At 36.6% G+C, this 17026-nt stretch overlaps 1 protein-coding gene across 2 annotated transcripts; it reads left to right on the forward strand.

Moving 5' to 3' along the window:
• Nucleotides 1-51: 51 nt before the first annotated feature.
• Nucleotides 52-16603, forward strand: LOC117289235. Of its 2 annotated transcripts, none has more exons than XM_033770259.1 (9): nucleotides 52-1417; nucleotides 7576-7763; nucleotides 8646-8849; nucleotides 9834-9908; nucleotides 10641-10891; nucleotides 11258-11374; nucleotides 12019-12206; nucleotides 12891-13115; nucleotides 13939-16603. In XM_033770259.1, exons 1-9 carry the CDS (start codon nucleotides 1371-1373, stop codon nucleotides 14672-14674), a joined length of 2031 nt encoding a protein of 676 aa, XP_033626150.1. In that variant the 5' UTR covers nucleotides 52-1370; the 3' UTR covers nucleotides 14675-16603. The 2 variants fall into 2 exon arrangements, with proteins under 2 accessions (XP_033626150.1, XP_033626151.1); XM_033770260.1 differs by lacking the exon at nucleotides 52-1417 and adding an exon at nucleotides 6948-7000.
• Nucleotides 16604-17026: the final 423 nt, after the last annotated feature.

Below are 17026 nucleotides of genomic sequence, written 5' to 3' on the forward strand. Positions count from 1 at the left end.
CATTTTATAACAAACGGTTACAAACGCTTTTCAAAGACCAGCTTGACCGATCCAAGGCAACGTGTTCCTTTAAGACTAGTCTTATCTCAAACCAGAACGAGTTACTCTTCCTATTAGGTCTAGCCTTAAGTTGTTTATATCTCTTGGGAGTAGTCTATAGTCTTAACTCTTTGTGAAATCGACCCCTGGACTGAAGTCACCATAAGAACTTCTACAGAATGTTGTTGTGGGTTCGACTCCCACCTGATCCATCAAATGTGTTTTATATTTGCTGCAGAAAACAAAGTAATATTATGTATGATAGTTTTAGGTATCACTTGGGATTTAACCAATGTTGCAGTGTTTCATTTCCTGATAAATGCATATGTACCACTGAAGTTATGGAGTTCTTTGTTTCCCTTTTCGAACCCTCGGCTTTGGATTCGGCTTCTGGCTCCGTTCTCTCGTCTGAATTAGCCCTGATCGCCTACACGCAAAGCATACGCCTTGACATGTAATCAGCAGTTCTGGAAGTCTCTTTCTAGAGATAACACAAACTTTAACTGATGTGTGAACAACAGTGGTTTGAGTGTCATTAATACTGTACGTTTGAATGGTCGCATGGTGTTGAGTTGTTTAGGGTCTTATGGGATGGCATGTGATGTCCAGCGAGTTGTTAACACGTCCCAATTAGTGGTTGAAATACTTCCAAATAACACCAGAAAAGAGTTATTATACAATACGCATTACTCCTTTGTGAATTGAACTTCGACGGGCATTCCATCCGCTGAAAATGCATTGTATGTGCAACCAGTGAGGAAATGGTGCAACCGCCACGCAACAAGTTGTTAAAAAAAAAACATTAGAAAATCAATCATGCTTGTAGGTAATTGCCATGACTACGGAAGCTTGCATCAGTAGGATATAACGTTATTTTTTATTCTTAAAAAAAAATGTCTTCTAAAAAAGACATTCTGTGTTGAGAATGACGGGTTTGTGTATGATAAAACAGGGTACCCTTTTACGCCCACACTTTATGCAAACAAAAAATGCTTTGGATTATATTGGAATATTGAATCCTTTTACCATAACAATGGAGAAGACGGGCGATGTTCTGAGCATTATGTAATCGTTTCTTAAGGAGTTTGTCTTTCTGCTTCTGCTGAGAGCATACCAGCTATGTGGTCAGCATCTGGCTTCATCGATTAAAGTAAGTTTGTTTGATGAGAGACGGTTGACTCAAGACAAATATCCTTGCACGGGACTGTGCTGCGTATATGTCGTCCAGTACGTGCGACACAAGGGTGTAAGAAATAGAATAAGATGGCGATTCCACTCCTTCTTGAGTCTGGTAAAGAAAACCTTGTTTAAGGATATTTGATAAGATCACAATGGAGCCAATTCACGCCTTCACCAGTGAGCAAATACTTGAACATAGGTAAGTTTAATAATCTGAAATGATCGGTTGTATCTTGTATAATGAGCAATATTAGTAGACATTAATTGAATGTTCAAAAGTTGTAATGTCTGAGAGTGAAAAATAAACAAGAATCAATAAACCATTTCTGGTATTTTGCTGACTGTACTCCAAGTTGTTTTGAGGGCTTTTCACACGAGAGCAATTTAGCAAGGGCCTCTTGCTAAATTGTAGCATGGTTTTAAATTGTTTACAAAATGTACCTTGTGGACAAAACAACATTTGCTGCTCAAGCTCTCTTTTGAAATCTTGTCAGACATTGCTACATTTTGAAACCATGCTAAAATTAACCAATGGACCCCGTTAAAACTTCTGTCGTGTGTGAATAGCATTTTATACGTTGGTTTATTTTAGGTGTTCGGTCAACAGCCCGAACAACTCATTGATTTTGTTCGTTTTTTTTTTTGTTTTTTTTAGGTGTTCGGGCAACATGAGTAAAATTTTCACCTAGTTTGTATTTGTGAATTATTCGTGTTTGGAGCATTATCAAGGGTTCCAACAGCCGGTGTGGGCGTTTTTTATTGTCATTTATGAGCTAGCAACTATTAGTGCAACTTTTGACATTACAAATAATATTAGCTCCCCGTTTAACTGTTAACATCTGTTTTCATAAATACACAAGTCATCAATAAAAACTTAATAAGTTTTTTTTAATGACTTGCATATATTATGAAAACAGATGTAAACAGTTAAGTGGGGAGCTAATAGTTGCTAGCTCATAAATGACAATAAAAAAACGTCCACACCGGCTGTTGGAACCTTAACAATGCTCCAAACATGAGTAATTTATAAATACAAACTAAGGTGAACATTTTAATAATATTATCTGCGCAATTATATCAATCTGAAAAGTACAAATCAGTACTTGCAGTAAGTGGAATAATTATGTCAAACAGCAGTGCAAGATGAAATTCGAATTAACTCCAGTTTGTAGAACGGAGACCTAATTATAATTTTCATTAATTTTTTTTAGCATGAATACATTAAATGTCAGGTCAGGCGTTTAGTAAAAACAAATTCCTACGATATTGGCCAAGAGCTAAGCTATTTCTTTATTCCTTACGTTTCCTGACATTTTTGTTCAAAGATCATTTCGACAAGCGTAATTACACCGACCGAATTCAAAAGTTAAGGAGTCTCGAAACGGCCTGAATTGTGCACCACTGCATGAAAACGGCTTTGATCTGTACCCATCATTTTTCATCTTTTGGCATCGGCTCGGAAATGCGCCCAACGTTTCCCATACTTTTTGGAAGCGTCTGGGATAAGCACGGACCGTACCACTTCTCAATGCTTACTTTATTGTACAATGCCTGGAAAATTGCTAGAATCATATGAAAGGGCCTCACGTATTCCACAAAAATGGGTATGTTGGTGACCTTCTCTTGACTTTTTGACCTTTTTAAACTGGAAGAGCCTGTAAAATGCTTTGAAAAGGCAGTATTTAAAGGCTTTTAGGTTGAAATGTACACTTTTTGATGCTTTTTCCATAAAATTATTACACGTCGAGAAAACTGTTTGGTTTTGATTTCTTTGTAATTTGACGAGCTATTAACAATACTTGTTTCATTTATTCAAACACTGACCCAACAATAGCCGAACACCTAGTGTTTGTTTCTACAAACACTATATCTATTAAATTTTTTTTTTTTTCTTCTCCTATAAATAGCTTCGTTTTTAGTCTATTTTCAAGGCGTTTTCAACTAACATTTATTTTCCGGTTAGTTAGTCTCTTCTTCAGTCGTCATTATGCATAAGGCTCCAACCACAAAAGCTATTTTGACAATCTACATTATATGAAAGGGCTTTACGTACGTAGTCTGTTTTCAAGGCGTTTTCAACAAACATTTCCCTTCCGGTTAGTTAGTCTCTTCTCCAGTCGTCATTATTCATCAGTTCACATTTCCTCGACCACAAAAGCTATTTTGACAATCTATACATCATATGAAAGGGCCTCACGTACTTCACAAAAATGGGTATGTTGGTGACCTTATCTTGACCTTTTGACCTTTTTACACCGGAAGTGCCTGTAAAATGCTTTGAAAGGGCATTATTTAAAGGCTTTTAGGTTGAAATGTACACTTTTTGATGCTTTACCATAAAATTATTACACATCGAGAAAACTGTTTGGTTTTGATTTCTTTACAATTTGACGAGCTATCAACAACACTTTTTTTCATTGATTCAAACAGTGACCCAACAATAGCCGAACACCTAGTGTTTGTTTCTACAAACACTATATCTAGTTTATTATTTTTTTTGTTCGTTTGCGATAACACCATGTTTACTTTGCTGTCTACATTTCTACCGATGTCCACAAATCTTCATATAAGTGTCCCCTTAAACAATTTGTCGCTGCCGTTACTACTCTAAACATATTTCGAGGAGCTTAAGTTTAACTCTTTCTTCTTCTTTTTTTTGTAGGGAAAAAAAGAAGATCTTTTCACACTACAAAAAAAAACTCCCGGAAGTTTCCCGGGAAATAACTTATTCCCATGAAATAATTAACCCGGAAAGTTTCCGTATGGCGCCACCACTTTTTAATTCGATATGAAATAATATAGTATCTAATTTACCTCAATGAGATATCCCTTTTTGTAAAAATGAGTGAAAAGGTGGTGGCGCCATACGGAAAGTTATCCATTAACCCTGCTCAGGGGTAGGGTCAAGACAGTCAACCCCGGGGTAAAACGTTTGGTTTTTTTTCCGTGAGACGACCGTGCATACTCCCTGGAACCGGGAGTGACCAAATTGGGATAGTGAGAACGGTAACTGTGGGTGGCGGGGGTTAAAAACTTCCGGAAAATTCCCGGGAGTTTATTTCCCGGGAAATGGCTCTGTAGTGTGAAAGGGGCTCTATAGTCTATCTAATTTCGTTCGCTTTGTCAAAAGACGGTTGGTAACACTTTAATTGCCAAACACTATGCATACTTTTTCGTTCTTGCAACATTATCGAGTACCATGTCAGTTTGCTCAGTACACTTTTGTCATTTTTTTATGTCACAGAAAACGTTTAATGTTTATTGAGCTACTTTTGTGACGTCACTCTATTTATGAAAGTGTATACATAATTTTTACGAATCTACACTTAACTAAATATTTGTAACGAGTCTACACCTTAGGTTCGTTAAAACATAAATTGACAGTTATTATTTCAGTAAAATAAAAAATCCCACATAATTTATTTACTTTGTAAACTGATCGACACATTCGATATTGTTGTAAAATAAAATGAAATTTACTTACAAATTTTGCAACATAGAAATATTACCAAAGGTCGTTTAAAAAAGTTTGGGGAAATAGTTTAAGTCAGAGAATGTACTCGAAGTGTAGATTCGTGACCACAATCTACTCGCCTTCAACTCGTACTTCTATCCACGAATCTACACTTTCTCGTCCTTTCTCGTTCATAATAAACCGGGTGTCCCCACCCCACTTACAAAAGAGGTCATTTCAAGTGCATTGTTATCCATGCTCTGCATTCAATCAACTACCGAATACCGATATGTCATATTGATATTTAGATTTTAAAAAAGGTAAATAGTAGTCACAAAAGCCTGATTTACGCGTAATAATTTCTATCAACAATGAATCTTTTGTTAATCTGGAGAACTCAGGGGTGTGTTTCGACAATTCTTTTCAGAAACAAATTCTGACGTATAATTCACTGACCCGAAACGACTTTATATAAAGGTACACGAAAATTGGTCTGTGTCCCCCCCCCCCCCCGGCCCATTTCATCACTCATTTATAAACACATCTCTTGAAAACGATGTTCTTAAAGTATGAAGACTTTAATGTATTTTCCCACAAAGGAACTTAAGTCTATATAATTTGATAAGCCTATACATTATGGGACTCAAAGTTTTGGCATTTTAAACGTAATTTCTAACCTTTTTGCCAGTATTTAAAATCGGCAATATTTTTTGTTTTCAAATATACTCATGAACCAACAACTCCATCATAGCATGTTTGGTGAACACCATAAAGTACTTTTAAAAAAAATACAGACAGATTTACCCCCACGTCAAACAGTTTAATAGTGTGTTCCCCCCCCCCCCACCTCAAAATGGTTTATTATTGTTTGGTTTGAACAGCCACGACAACCATGGTCAAACTTTGCTGTCTACATTTCTACCGATGTCCACAAATCTTCATATAAAGTGTCCCCTTAAACAATTTGTCGCTGCCGTTACTACCTTTAAACATATTTCGAGGAGCTTAAGTTTAACTCTTTCTTCTTCTTTTTTTGTAGGGAAAAAAAGAAGGAAAAGTTTCCGTATGGCGCCACCACTTTTTCATTCGATATGAAATAATATAGTATCTAATTTACCTCAATGAGATATCCCTTTTTGTGAAAATGAGTGAAAATGTGGTGGCGCCATACGGAAAGTTATCCATTAACCCTGCTCAGGGGTAGGGTCAAGACAGTCAACCCCGGGGTAAAACGTTTGGTTTTTTTTCCGTGAGACGACCGTGCATACTCCCTGGAACCGGGAGTGACCAAATTGGGATAGTGAGAACGGTAACTGTGGGTGGCGGGGGTTAAAAACTTCCGGAAAATTCCCGGGAGTTTATTTCCCGGGAAATGGCTCTGTAGTGTGAAAGGGGCTCTATAGTCTATCTAGTTTCGTTCGCTTTGTCAAAAGACGGTTGGTAACACTTTAATTGCCAAACACTATGCATACTTTTTCGTTCTTGCAACATTATCGAGTACCATGTCAGTTTGCTCAGTACACTTTTGTCAATTTTTTATGTCACAGAAAAAGTTTAATGTTTATTGAGCTACTTTTGTGACGTCACTCTATTTATGAAAGTGTATACATAATTTTTACGAATCTACACTTAACTAAATATTTGTAACGAGTCTACACCTTAGGTTCGTTAAAACATAAATTGACAGTTATTATTTCAGTAAAATAAAAAATCCCACATAATTTATTTACTTTGTAAACTGATCGACACATTCGATATTGTTGTAAAATAAAATGAAATTTACTTACAAATTTTGCAACATAGAAATATTACCAAACGTCGTTTAAAAAGTTTGGGGAAATAGTTTAAGTCAGAGAATGTACTCGAAGTGTAGATTCGTGACCACAATCTACTCGCCTTCAACTCGTACTTCTATCCACGAATCTACACTTTCTCGTCCTTTCTCGTTCATAATAAACCGGATGTCCCCACCCCACTTACAAAAGAGGTCATTTCAAGTGCATTGTTATCCATGCTCTGCATTCAATCAACTACCGAATACCGATATGTCATATTGATATTTAGATTTTAAAAAAGGTAAATAGTAGTCACAAAAGCCTGATTTACGCGTAATGATTTCTATCAACAATGAATCTTTTGTTAATCTGGAGAACTCAGGGGTGTGTTTCGACAATTCTTTTCAGAAACAAATTCTGACGTATAATTCACTGACCCGAAACGACTTTATATAAAGGTACACGAAAATTGGTCTGTGTCCCCCCCCCCCCCCCCCCCGGCCCATTTCATCACTCATTTATAAACACATCTCTTGAAAACGATGTTCTTAAAGTATGAAGACTTTAATGTATTTTCCCACAAAGGAACTTAAGTCTATATAATTTGATAAGCCTATACATTATGGGACTCAAAGTTTTGGCATTTTAAACGTAATTTCTAACCTTTTTGCCAGTTTTTAAAATCGGCAATATTTTTTGTTTTCAAATATACTCATGAACCAACAACTCCATTATAGCCTGTTTGGTGAACACCATAAAGTACTTTTAAAAAAAATACAGACAGATTTACCCCCACGTCAAACAGTTTAATAGTGTGTCCCCCCCCCCCCACCTCAAAATGGTTTATTATTGTTTGGTTTGAACAGCCACGACAATCATGGTCAAAAGGGGTGCAACTGAACTTGTGAAAATACAGTACAAAAGATCCAAAACGCACGAATGCATGCACACACTCTCCCATACACAGAATGCAACGACGCCTTTATTTAGTTCAGTTAGAACCAGTGGTACATTTTACATCTCTGCACTTCATACATGAATATTTCTATTGTCAATCGACTGAGTATGTCGCAGGCAATTTTATTTTCCGAGCAAAATGGCCAAATCGTCCCAACGTTTCTCCCATAGGTCACCCAGAGAAAACAGGCCGTCATCTAAGCAGTTTTCCCCCACGATTGGTGTCTGGCTCGAACGCTTCGTCAAAAGACTCCGTCGGAAAGCCGTACTTGGGCTTCTCTATACATTGGTGGGATTCTCATTGGTTTCTACTATCTCATTTTGGACTTTTATAAGTCCGAGTGATAATTCAATAAGTGGTAAGTTTAGATTCTTTTTGTTTATCCGTTGTTACATTGTGAAGGAGTTTCAAACTGTTTGGACTATACTTAAACTTGTATAAGAAAATAAAATTCAAATGGATACACGCAAAGTATACTCAAACTGACTATGTAATCTCATATTTTTCATTTCTGATGTTTCTTTCAACAATCTCCCTTGCAAAACCAAACGAAATCACTGCACTAAAACCGTGTGCGATTTTTTATATTTTTTTTTATGCAAGTCGCCCAAAACAAGGCTAAAAGCCACTCTAGATAAAGGGCTACAAAAAAAGAAAACATCCATGTTCAAAAGAATAGAAAGTGCTGTGTATTATAATACTCTCTTAATGTAAAAAAGTGAAAACCGCTCGTTGTGTCCGCAATACCACTCTCGCAAAGAGCCATACGACGGACAACTCTTTCAAGAGTGAAATACGGGTACTTTCAACTCGATTTAGAGTGAAGTTTGTTCCAATTTCACTTACAAAGAGTAACACAGGTTCACTCTCACTCCCAAACGCTAAAAACTGACACATCTCGGACAAGAGAGTGAAATGTTCACTCATACATTGGAAGAATATAATACACTTTTCGTGATAAACAGTTTACACTAGCAGCTGAAGTACAAGCCAAATCCACTGCACTGTACCTAATGGTGGGTGTCGTGGCCGAGCGGGTAGGATCACCGAACTCAAACTCTGCTGTATTTTGATCAGCAGAGTGTGGGTTCGGAAACCTGTGTCCTTAAAGCAAGACATTAACCAGTGATTCGTCCTTCGGATGGGGCGTAAAGCTGCAGGTCTCGTGTGTTGTTATAAAAACTATCAACGCACGTAAACGCACGTAATATTGATGTGTTTTTGTGTTCTTGGTAAACAGTGGATACTCGAGCAGCTGAAGTACAAGGAAAACCTTTCTCTAACTTCACATTCTCCAATGGTGAAAGGCGTGCTTTGCAGTGGCGTGACGTCATTGGACATCTGAACGTGGAAGAGTTATTTGTAGTAAACCCGGCTAACAAGAGAGATAGTGAGAAAGGCTCTGCACGCAAGTTGGAATCTCCCCCAGAAGTAACCAGCACAGGTGATAACACTTATATAAAAGTTACTCATTAAAGTCAGTGGACACTATTGGTAATTCCTCAAAATAATTATTAGCGTGGAGCCTTATTTGGTTACGAGTAATGGGGAGATGTTGATAGTATAAAACATTGTGAGAAACGGCTCCCTCTGAAGTAACATGTTTTTAAGAAAGAAGTAATTTTCCACGAATTTGATTTCGAGCCCTCAAATTTAGAATTTGAGGTCTCGAAATCAAGCATCTGAAAGCACACAACTTCGTGGGACGAGACTGCTTTTTCGTTCATTATTATCTCGCAACTTCGACGACCGATTGAGCTCAAATTTTCACAGGTTTGTTATACACAAAGTGAGAAGACTGGTCTTTGACAATTTACCATTAGTGTCCAGTGTCTTTAAGTGCATGTTTGTGCATCTGTACCGTGTGTCTCAAAAACAACTGTACACTTTTGAAATGACTGACGAATGAAAAAAATATATCATTCTGGGGGAAAAGGTGTATATGTAGCTTATGGATTAAACTTTCATATGACACCAAAAAGTATGAAAATAATTCATGTTTGGGTGAGCAGTGTCACTGAAGAATAAGTAGCTGACATCTTGGAGTGAATTTTGTAAGCTCCAAATGACTTTCATCTCACAAATTGGAAGGCTAATTACTGCGCAGGCTAATTTTCATACCCTTTACAAAAGTGAGAAGTGCTCACCCAACCATTCATTATTTTCGGACTTGTTGGTGTCATATGAAAGTTGAGTCCATAACCTATCCATACATCTAAACCTTTTCCCCCACAGAATCATTTATTTTTTATTCGGCAGCCGTTTCAAAAAGTGTATTTTGAAACACCATGTTGATTATAATAATATTTTTTAAACTTTGACTGTTTAGAATCCATTTTATCTTGTAAAATGATAAAACTTCCCATTTTTAATATAAACGTTTACTTTTTCTAACCTCAGCTACATTATTTAATTTTGTTTTCTTCAGAAAAAGCCAGAACACTTTTCTTCAAGAACATTCCGCTTCCAGTCGTTTGTCCTGAATTGGTCATCCCCAGCTTAAGTAAGTTTCAACAACCTTGTTTTAATATTCTCTCTCACCATGTTATGAAGTTATATTTCCTGATTATTGCAACCAAGCAGTGTCCCTTTAATCTGATCATTCTTGAGGGTATCACTTATTTATCTCGTCTTTAATTGTGAACTTTCGGGACGCTGGGTGGCAGCAGACATACCAGGTAAATCCATTGTTTTCAGTAAACGTGCACATGCTCATAAGTAGTAAACAATGGAAATTTACCTGATAAGTCTGCTGCCACCCAGGGTTCCAAAGTCTCCCATTCGGTGTTTTCGGACCTAGGGGGTGCATAGCCTGAACATCTGAAGTCACAATTCGAGGCTCGTATCCTTGCGGATAAAGACAGGGGCCCAGTCTAGGGGTGCACCTCACTAAGTAAACTCCCATAGCATACAGTGAGAAATGCTAAGTATAAAACAAAAATACACAAAAAACTTATAAGTCTCACAGCTTTTTACAGTAAAAGGAAATTGACTGTATATACTCGGTACTTCCCAAGCTCTGTGAACAAATTCACAGGCATTTTACCCGGGTTGGATTCGAACCCACGACCCTTGCAATTCTAGAGCAGTGCCATACCAACTAGACCACCGAGATTGCCCGGTAGTATTGCAGGCAGGTCGAATCCCACCCGAGTAATATGCCACACACCGGTGTACATGGGTAAAACCAAAATTAATATTCTTTATCCCTGATACTATTTTTTTTCTCAAATAGTTGAGAAGAAAGCTCTCAATCTTGAAGACACGCGCATGAATGAGTCTGAAAAATATGTCTTAGGCGATCGAGTAAATCGGTCAAAGGAATTCACCGCAGAGGGAAACCGTCAATTATATAAAATGTACAACTTGACCGAAGTCAGGACACCTATCATGGACAGCATGTCTCAACTAGCAGTGAAGGTTGGGAACTATTCCTGGTTTCCAGGAGGCCATTGGAAGCCAAATAATTGCCTACCAAGATGGAAGGTATGACGTCATTGTACTTTATAGAGGACACCTAAAAGACAGTGAACACTATTGGTAATTGTCAAAGACAAGTCTTCTCACTTGGTGTATCTCAACATATGCATAAAATAACAACCTGTGAAAATTTGAGCTCAATTGGTCATCGAAGTTGCGAGATAATAATGAAAGAAAAAGCACCCTTGTCACACGAAGTTGTCATTACTCGTTACCATGTAAGGTTTTATGCTATAATTATTTTGAATAATTACCAATAGTGTCCACTGCCGTTAACTAAATCTAATTTAAAAAAAACTGTGTCTCGGTAATTAATTTGAACTTCAAATATATCTTCAATAATTATTTGTGTGAATGATATTCATTTTTCAGGTTGCAATCGTTATTCCATTCAGGGATCGCTCCTACCATCTTCCAATAGTCCTCAAGTATTTGACACCCATGCTACGTCGACAACTTCTGGAGTTTGCCTTTTACGTTGTTGAACAGGTACAAAATGAAATCTTATTATTATAGTGGTACATGTTTGTAGTTTGTTTGCCATTATACACTTTCGGTAAACAGTATTGTTCAAGTCCCATACTTCGTGTATCACAACTTATATATATATAACAAACCTGTGCAAATTTAGGCTCAATCGGTCATCGGAGTCGGGAGAAAATAACGGGGAAAATTTATTCAAGTTTCTTCAATGTACAAAGCTACACAAACTACTGGTAAAACCAACTACTTATAGAACGATACTAAGAGAGAAATGGCAAATTGCAAAAACAGGAAGTTTGATGATTATGCAAGGCATTTAGTTGGTACATAGCAATACAAAAGGCTCCCATTTGGTATTGAACTTATCCAAGTTGTTATTCTTAACAAAGATCATTTTTCCATTACAAAATAATGATTTATTTCCTTTTTGATAAGAACAAACGATGCCTTTCTGTCATTTTTCTTCATCCGATAAAAATGTTGGTAATTAATCAAAAATATTATCAGCATATAACCTCACTTCGTAACAAGTAATGGGGATTATTGTTGTTTGTATGATACCAGTACATCTCGCTTTGATTTCGAATGACGCAATTTCAAATCTCATATCTGATCTCATATCTCATACCCTCTCTGTTCTTGCTTATCAGAATAATTCCTTAGCATTCAACCGTGCTATGCTGATGAATGTTGGCTTTTTGGAATCTTTGAATTTCTCCAAGTGGGATTGTTTTATATTTCACGATGTGGATCATGTACCTCTGAGTGATTTAAACTATTATGGATGTAGTGGGATGCCTCGTCATTTTCTCAGTGGTGCAGATCGATGGAAATATAAGTAAGTTTTTGAAATAATTTGTCTCCAAGAAATCGTTTCAAAGTGACGTTTTTATATATTTTTATATATTTTTTTTTAATGCAAGTTAGTCGCCTGACACACAAGGCCTGAATGCCACTTCAAGGTGTTGGCTATTGTTTTTTCAGGGGCCATTGCCACCTACTCCTGTGGCTGAAACGGGTTTACCCCCTTTACAGTCCATACGGATGTAGGCTTGGGTACCATCCATCAGAAGCCTGGCTGGTAGAGAAGAAAGAAAGCACTACCTCCCAAACTTTACGAAGTAATCATGTTATCGACACAAGTGCCACGACCGGGACTCGAACCCACACTCTTGAATCAGGGCCATGTTGACTATAAAACTTTGTTTAGAGTTTAAACACATGTTGTACCCACCTTTAAAACAATGTATAAATGATACACATGTTTACTATTTTGACACCTGCTCAAACACACAATAATCTAAATATGTTTAAGGTTATACATATGAGAGAAAAAACGTGGTTACAAAAGTGGGTACAAAACTTATGCTCAGATTGTTCTGGAAATCTAAACGCTTATGCATATATTGAAATACACAAAGTGAGAAGACTGGTCTTTGAGAATTACCAATAGTGTCCAGTGTCTTTAAAACAAACTTCATAACAATAATTCAAACACAGATTACTTTCCGAATCCTTTCAGGTTACCGTATGGAGATTTCTTTGGCGCAGTTACCGGTTTCACGACGGGTAATATCCTTACAATAAACGGGTTCCCAAATGTGTACTGGGGCTGGGGTGGTGAAGATGACGAAATTTGGAAACGAGTCAAAGAGGCTGGACTTCCTGTGTCACGTCCCCAGGGGCCAAGTGGTTTTTATAACGTCATTAAACACCATCATAAAAGTGCACCTGTCATGAAAGAAAGGTTTGTGTTTCATCTATAAATATTAATAATATTTTTGCTTTAATCCGTGGAACGGATAATTGTCAATATTTTTCATGGAAGTATGGAAATAAATGTGTATTTGAATTGAATGTTTTCTAATAAGATTATAAACTGTAAAAAAAAATCTTTTAACAAAATCTGTATACTATTAATAATATTAACAACAGATGAAACAATGAAGCACAAACTCACAAACTTGTCAGTGACGTTTTGCCACTGCACTAGTGGCTTCTTGAATTTATTTTCAAAATTACTTTAAAAATTGTGGGGGGGGGGCTTCATAAAATATTTATGGGAGAACAAAGTACAAATTGGGTGCACAAAGCCCAACGGGGGAAGGGATAGAGTTTTCTATCCTTTTTTTCTATCTCTTTGCTCAAAGCCAGCCAAAACGTGGAAGGGATATACGGTTGTTTTCTTTATATATTTTGCTGCTCAAACCAAGCGAAAAAGAGGAGGGATATATTATTTTGTTGTGACTTGAAACTCAAACAAGAGAAAATGTGCGATATTTTGCTAACAAATAAGTGGAATTAATCAATTCTTAAAATGTTAGCCGAAAACAAAATAATGTGACTGATTCGTATTAAATGTATGAAGAGCACGTTTTTCACGTAGTAACTAGTAAAAGAAAATGTGTTGCTTTAAAAGATCCTGTTTCGATAGCAATTTTCGGATTATTGACAATTTGAAGCTGTTAATTTGAAAAATGGGAAAATACTGCAGTTTAAAATGAACCTGTTTGACACTAAAAAAATATTTAACCCGTTTTTTTTTCTCCTGCCAAATTGTTTCCACACAGATTGAAACTCCTAAGCAGCTTTAAGCAGCGTCACAAGACGGATGGTCTAACGAATATCAGATATGATAAACCTCACGTCGAGTTCCATCCACTCTACACAAACATCACAGTAAATATTCAGAGGATTAAACAACCACCACCACCACCACAACAACAACAACAACAACAACCACAACAACCACAACAACCACCTCAACAACAACAAAAACAACAACAACAACAACAAAAACAACAACAGCAACAACAAAAACAACAAAAACAAAAACAACAACCCCCACCCCGTGGAGCAAAGGAGCAAGTGAAGGGTGACCAAGCTCAACCCGATAGCAAGGTGAAGGAGATGGAGGAAAAATCACAGCCTAGTGACCAGTCTCGTGACAGGCTCGAAAACGCTAAGAAAGCTGCTAAACTTAAGATGGTTGGAAAGATTTTAGCTGAGAATAAACTTAGAGGAAAAGCTCAACCAGTGCAGCCGGCATCAAATCAGAAAGAGAAAGACGAAAAAGCACAGCACGGCAGTGACAAGCTGCAAGAGGAAGCTTTTGAACTTATACAGGGTTTATCTGAGAAAAAAGGTAAAGCTCCACCAGCGCAGCCTGAATCACATCAGAAAGAGTCTGCTGACAAACCGAATGATGCTTTGAAGAAAACGGTTGAACTTGGTAAAGTGATTGACAAGAGTTTGGCTAAAAATGAAACAAAACCTCAACTTGCTGCCTCAGGAAAAAAAACATGAGAATACGAAGATAACAAACAAAAAACAGAGGTAGTTATAAGTCGTCGAGTCATTCAATAAGATTTGAGCGGACTGATGTGAACCAAACTCGAAGTTCAGCAAACTTGACCGAAGAGTGACTCCAGAGTGGAATTTTATTCCGAGTGGCCGATTTATAGGCTTGAATTCACCATTCTTCCAGTGTTCTTCCAAGGTTTTGTAATCCAGTGACGTCATCGGTGACGTCATGATGGATCTAACTGCGGTGTTTTTCGGCATTCTTGGCAAGGAAGTTTCCCCTCATTTTAAAGGGAAAAACGCATACGGCTTTCCTTAATGTTAAGGTGATGTATGATTGAAGCGTACTGTATAGATAATTATATTTAAAAAAAAGGGTGCAAAATGTAAATATTATATTTAAATACTCAACGACCTATGTTCTTTGCAATTTATTTTGTAACTTTACATTGTTTTATTATTTAACGTTGTTTTGATGGGTATTTTGACCAATTGAATGACCATTCAAGTGCTATTAACATGGAATACTTTGGACGTGACTTGTTAAGAAGTAAAACATATTTAAAGTTGTTAGGTTTGATTTTCGCTGAAAGATTTGTCATTTCGCTTTTTTCTCTTAACTTGTGACAGGCTGTTTCAATTAAAAAAACATACACAATATTTTGAATCATGCCAAGGGCAAGCCATTTACCATCTTTGGCCCATTTCTTTTTTTTCTTCTTTTTTTTCTCAATAATATGGCCTCTGAAATGAATGAAAGCTTAAAACTTTTTTCGAATCTACAAAAATATACATGTAGGTCTACTATTCAATTCTTGACTTTGGAGTCAAATCCGCATTGGAACGGTTTTATTGTTGTAATCCTATATCAATGTAGCTGCATAAAAAAAAAAATTCATTGAGATATCGCCGTTACCGCGGTAACGCCTCACAAATTCAAACTATTTTGGATGTCATTTCTATATCTTTTTATTTAACCAAAAATAATAACTTCGAAGCGAAATGTTTATCGAACTGCTTTTTATAAAATCAAAAGCTTCTTACCAAAAGTTATTATTGCCAGTAATTACCTAAAAGAGTGAGTACTTTCTTTTGACTAATGATCTATTGACAGAATGTTAACATGCTAGGAGCATAAACACACAATATTGGTTTATTTATGAATGTGTGAAAATGATCGTGTTTATAAATTTGAAATATTTAAAACCACCCTTTTTTATTGCAATTTGTCGTATGTTTTGACAAAATATTGCAGTAATCTGAAAAAAGTAAAACTTGTGGTATAAAGATTCTTTAAAAAATAAATGAAGTCAAATTCTCAAAATGTATTTCTGGAAATGTATTCGAGTCAAAAAGGTATCATCGAGTGAACGTCAGGGGAATACCCACAGCACTGGTGCCCAAATTACGTAAACCCTAACTAGCACAAATATCTTGCTTAGCAGGACCTGGTTACCAGCCAAAATTCCATAAAGTCTACATTGTTGCAACTGGTGCCCCACTCAATTTTTGCTTGGTAACGAATTTTGCAGTATTTTCTGTTTAACAGCTTCAATGAAATTAGGCTCCGGAGTCCTCACTTAATGCCTAATAAAATGGAAATAACCTTGACCGATGCTCCTTAATGTTTAGTTTTGTTGAGAAGCTCAACAATTCTTGGGGAACATAACAAAAATGGTTTCAATTCATCCGCAGATTTTGCATGTTTCAGCAGCGATATTATGTTTGCAATATTTCATCAGAATGTGAGATTTCACTTGTTTTTGTTACATATTTGGTATTATAGTATGATCAAGGGGCCATTCACATTATCAACATTTTTACAAGCGTATGCAAACCTTACGCTGGGAGGGAGGGAGTTAAAGGCAGCGGACACTATTGGTAATTGTGAGAAGCGGTTCCCTCTGAAGTAACGTAGTTTTCGAGAAAGGTGTAATTTTCCACAAATTTGATTTCAAGACCTCAGAATTAGATTTTGAGGTCTCGAAATCAAGCATCTGAAAGCACACAACTTCGTGTGACAAGGATGTTTTTTTCTTTCATTATTTTCTCGCAACTTCGATTACCAATTGAGCTCAAACTTTCACTGGTTTGTTATTTTGTGCATAATGTTGAGATACACCAAGTGAGAAGACTGGTCCATGGCACTATTACCAATAGTGTCCAGTCGTTAATGCTTGCCGTATGCTTTCGTTTTCTAAAAAATAAAATTGTACCGATAGATAAAGACGTTTTCTTTACATTTCGAAAGTCAGTCAAGCTGCATCTTGAAACGGCATAATAGGCATATATAATCTGTTTTAAAAAAACATGTACGTTCTTTATATTATATTAATTATTTTTTATCAATCTATG

This window comes from Asterias rubens, chromosome 4 (genome assembly GCF_902459465.1).
Source record: "Asterias rubens chromosome 4, eAstRub1.3, whole genome shotgun sequence".
Lineage (NCBI taxonomy): Eukaryota > Metazoa > Echinodermata > Asteroidea > Forcipulatida > Asteriidae > Asterias > Asterias rubens.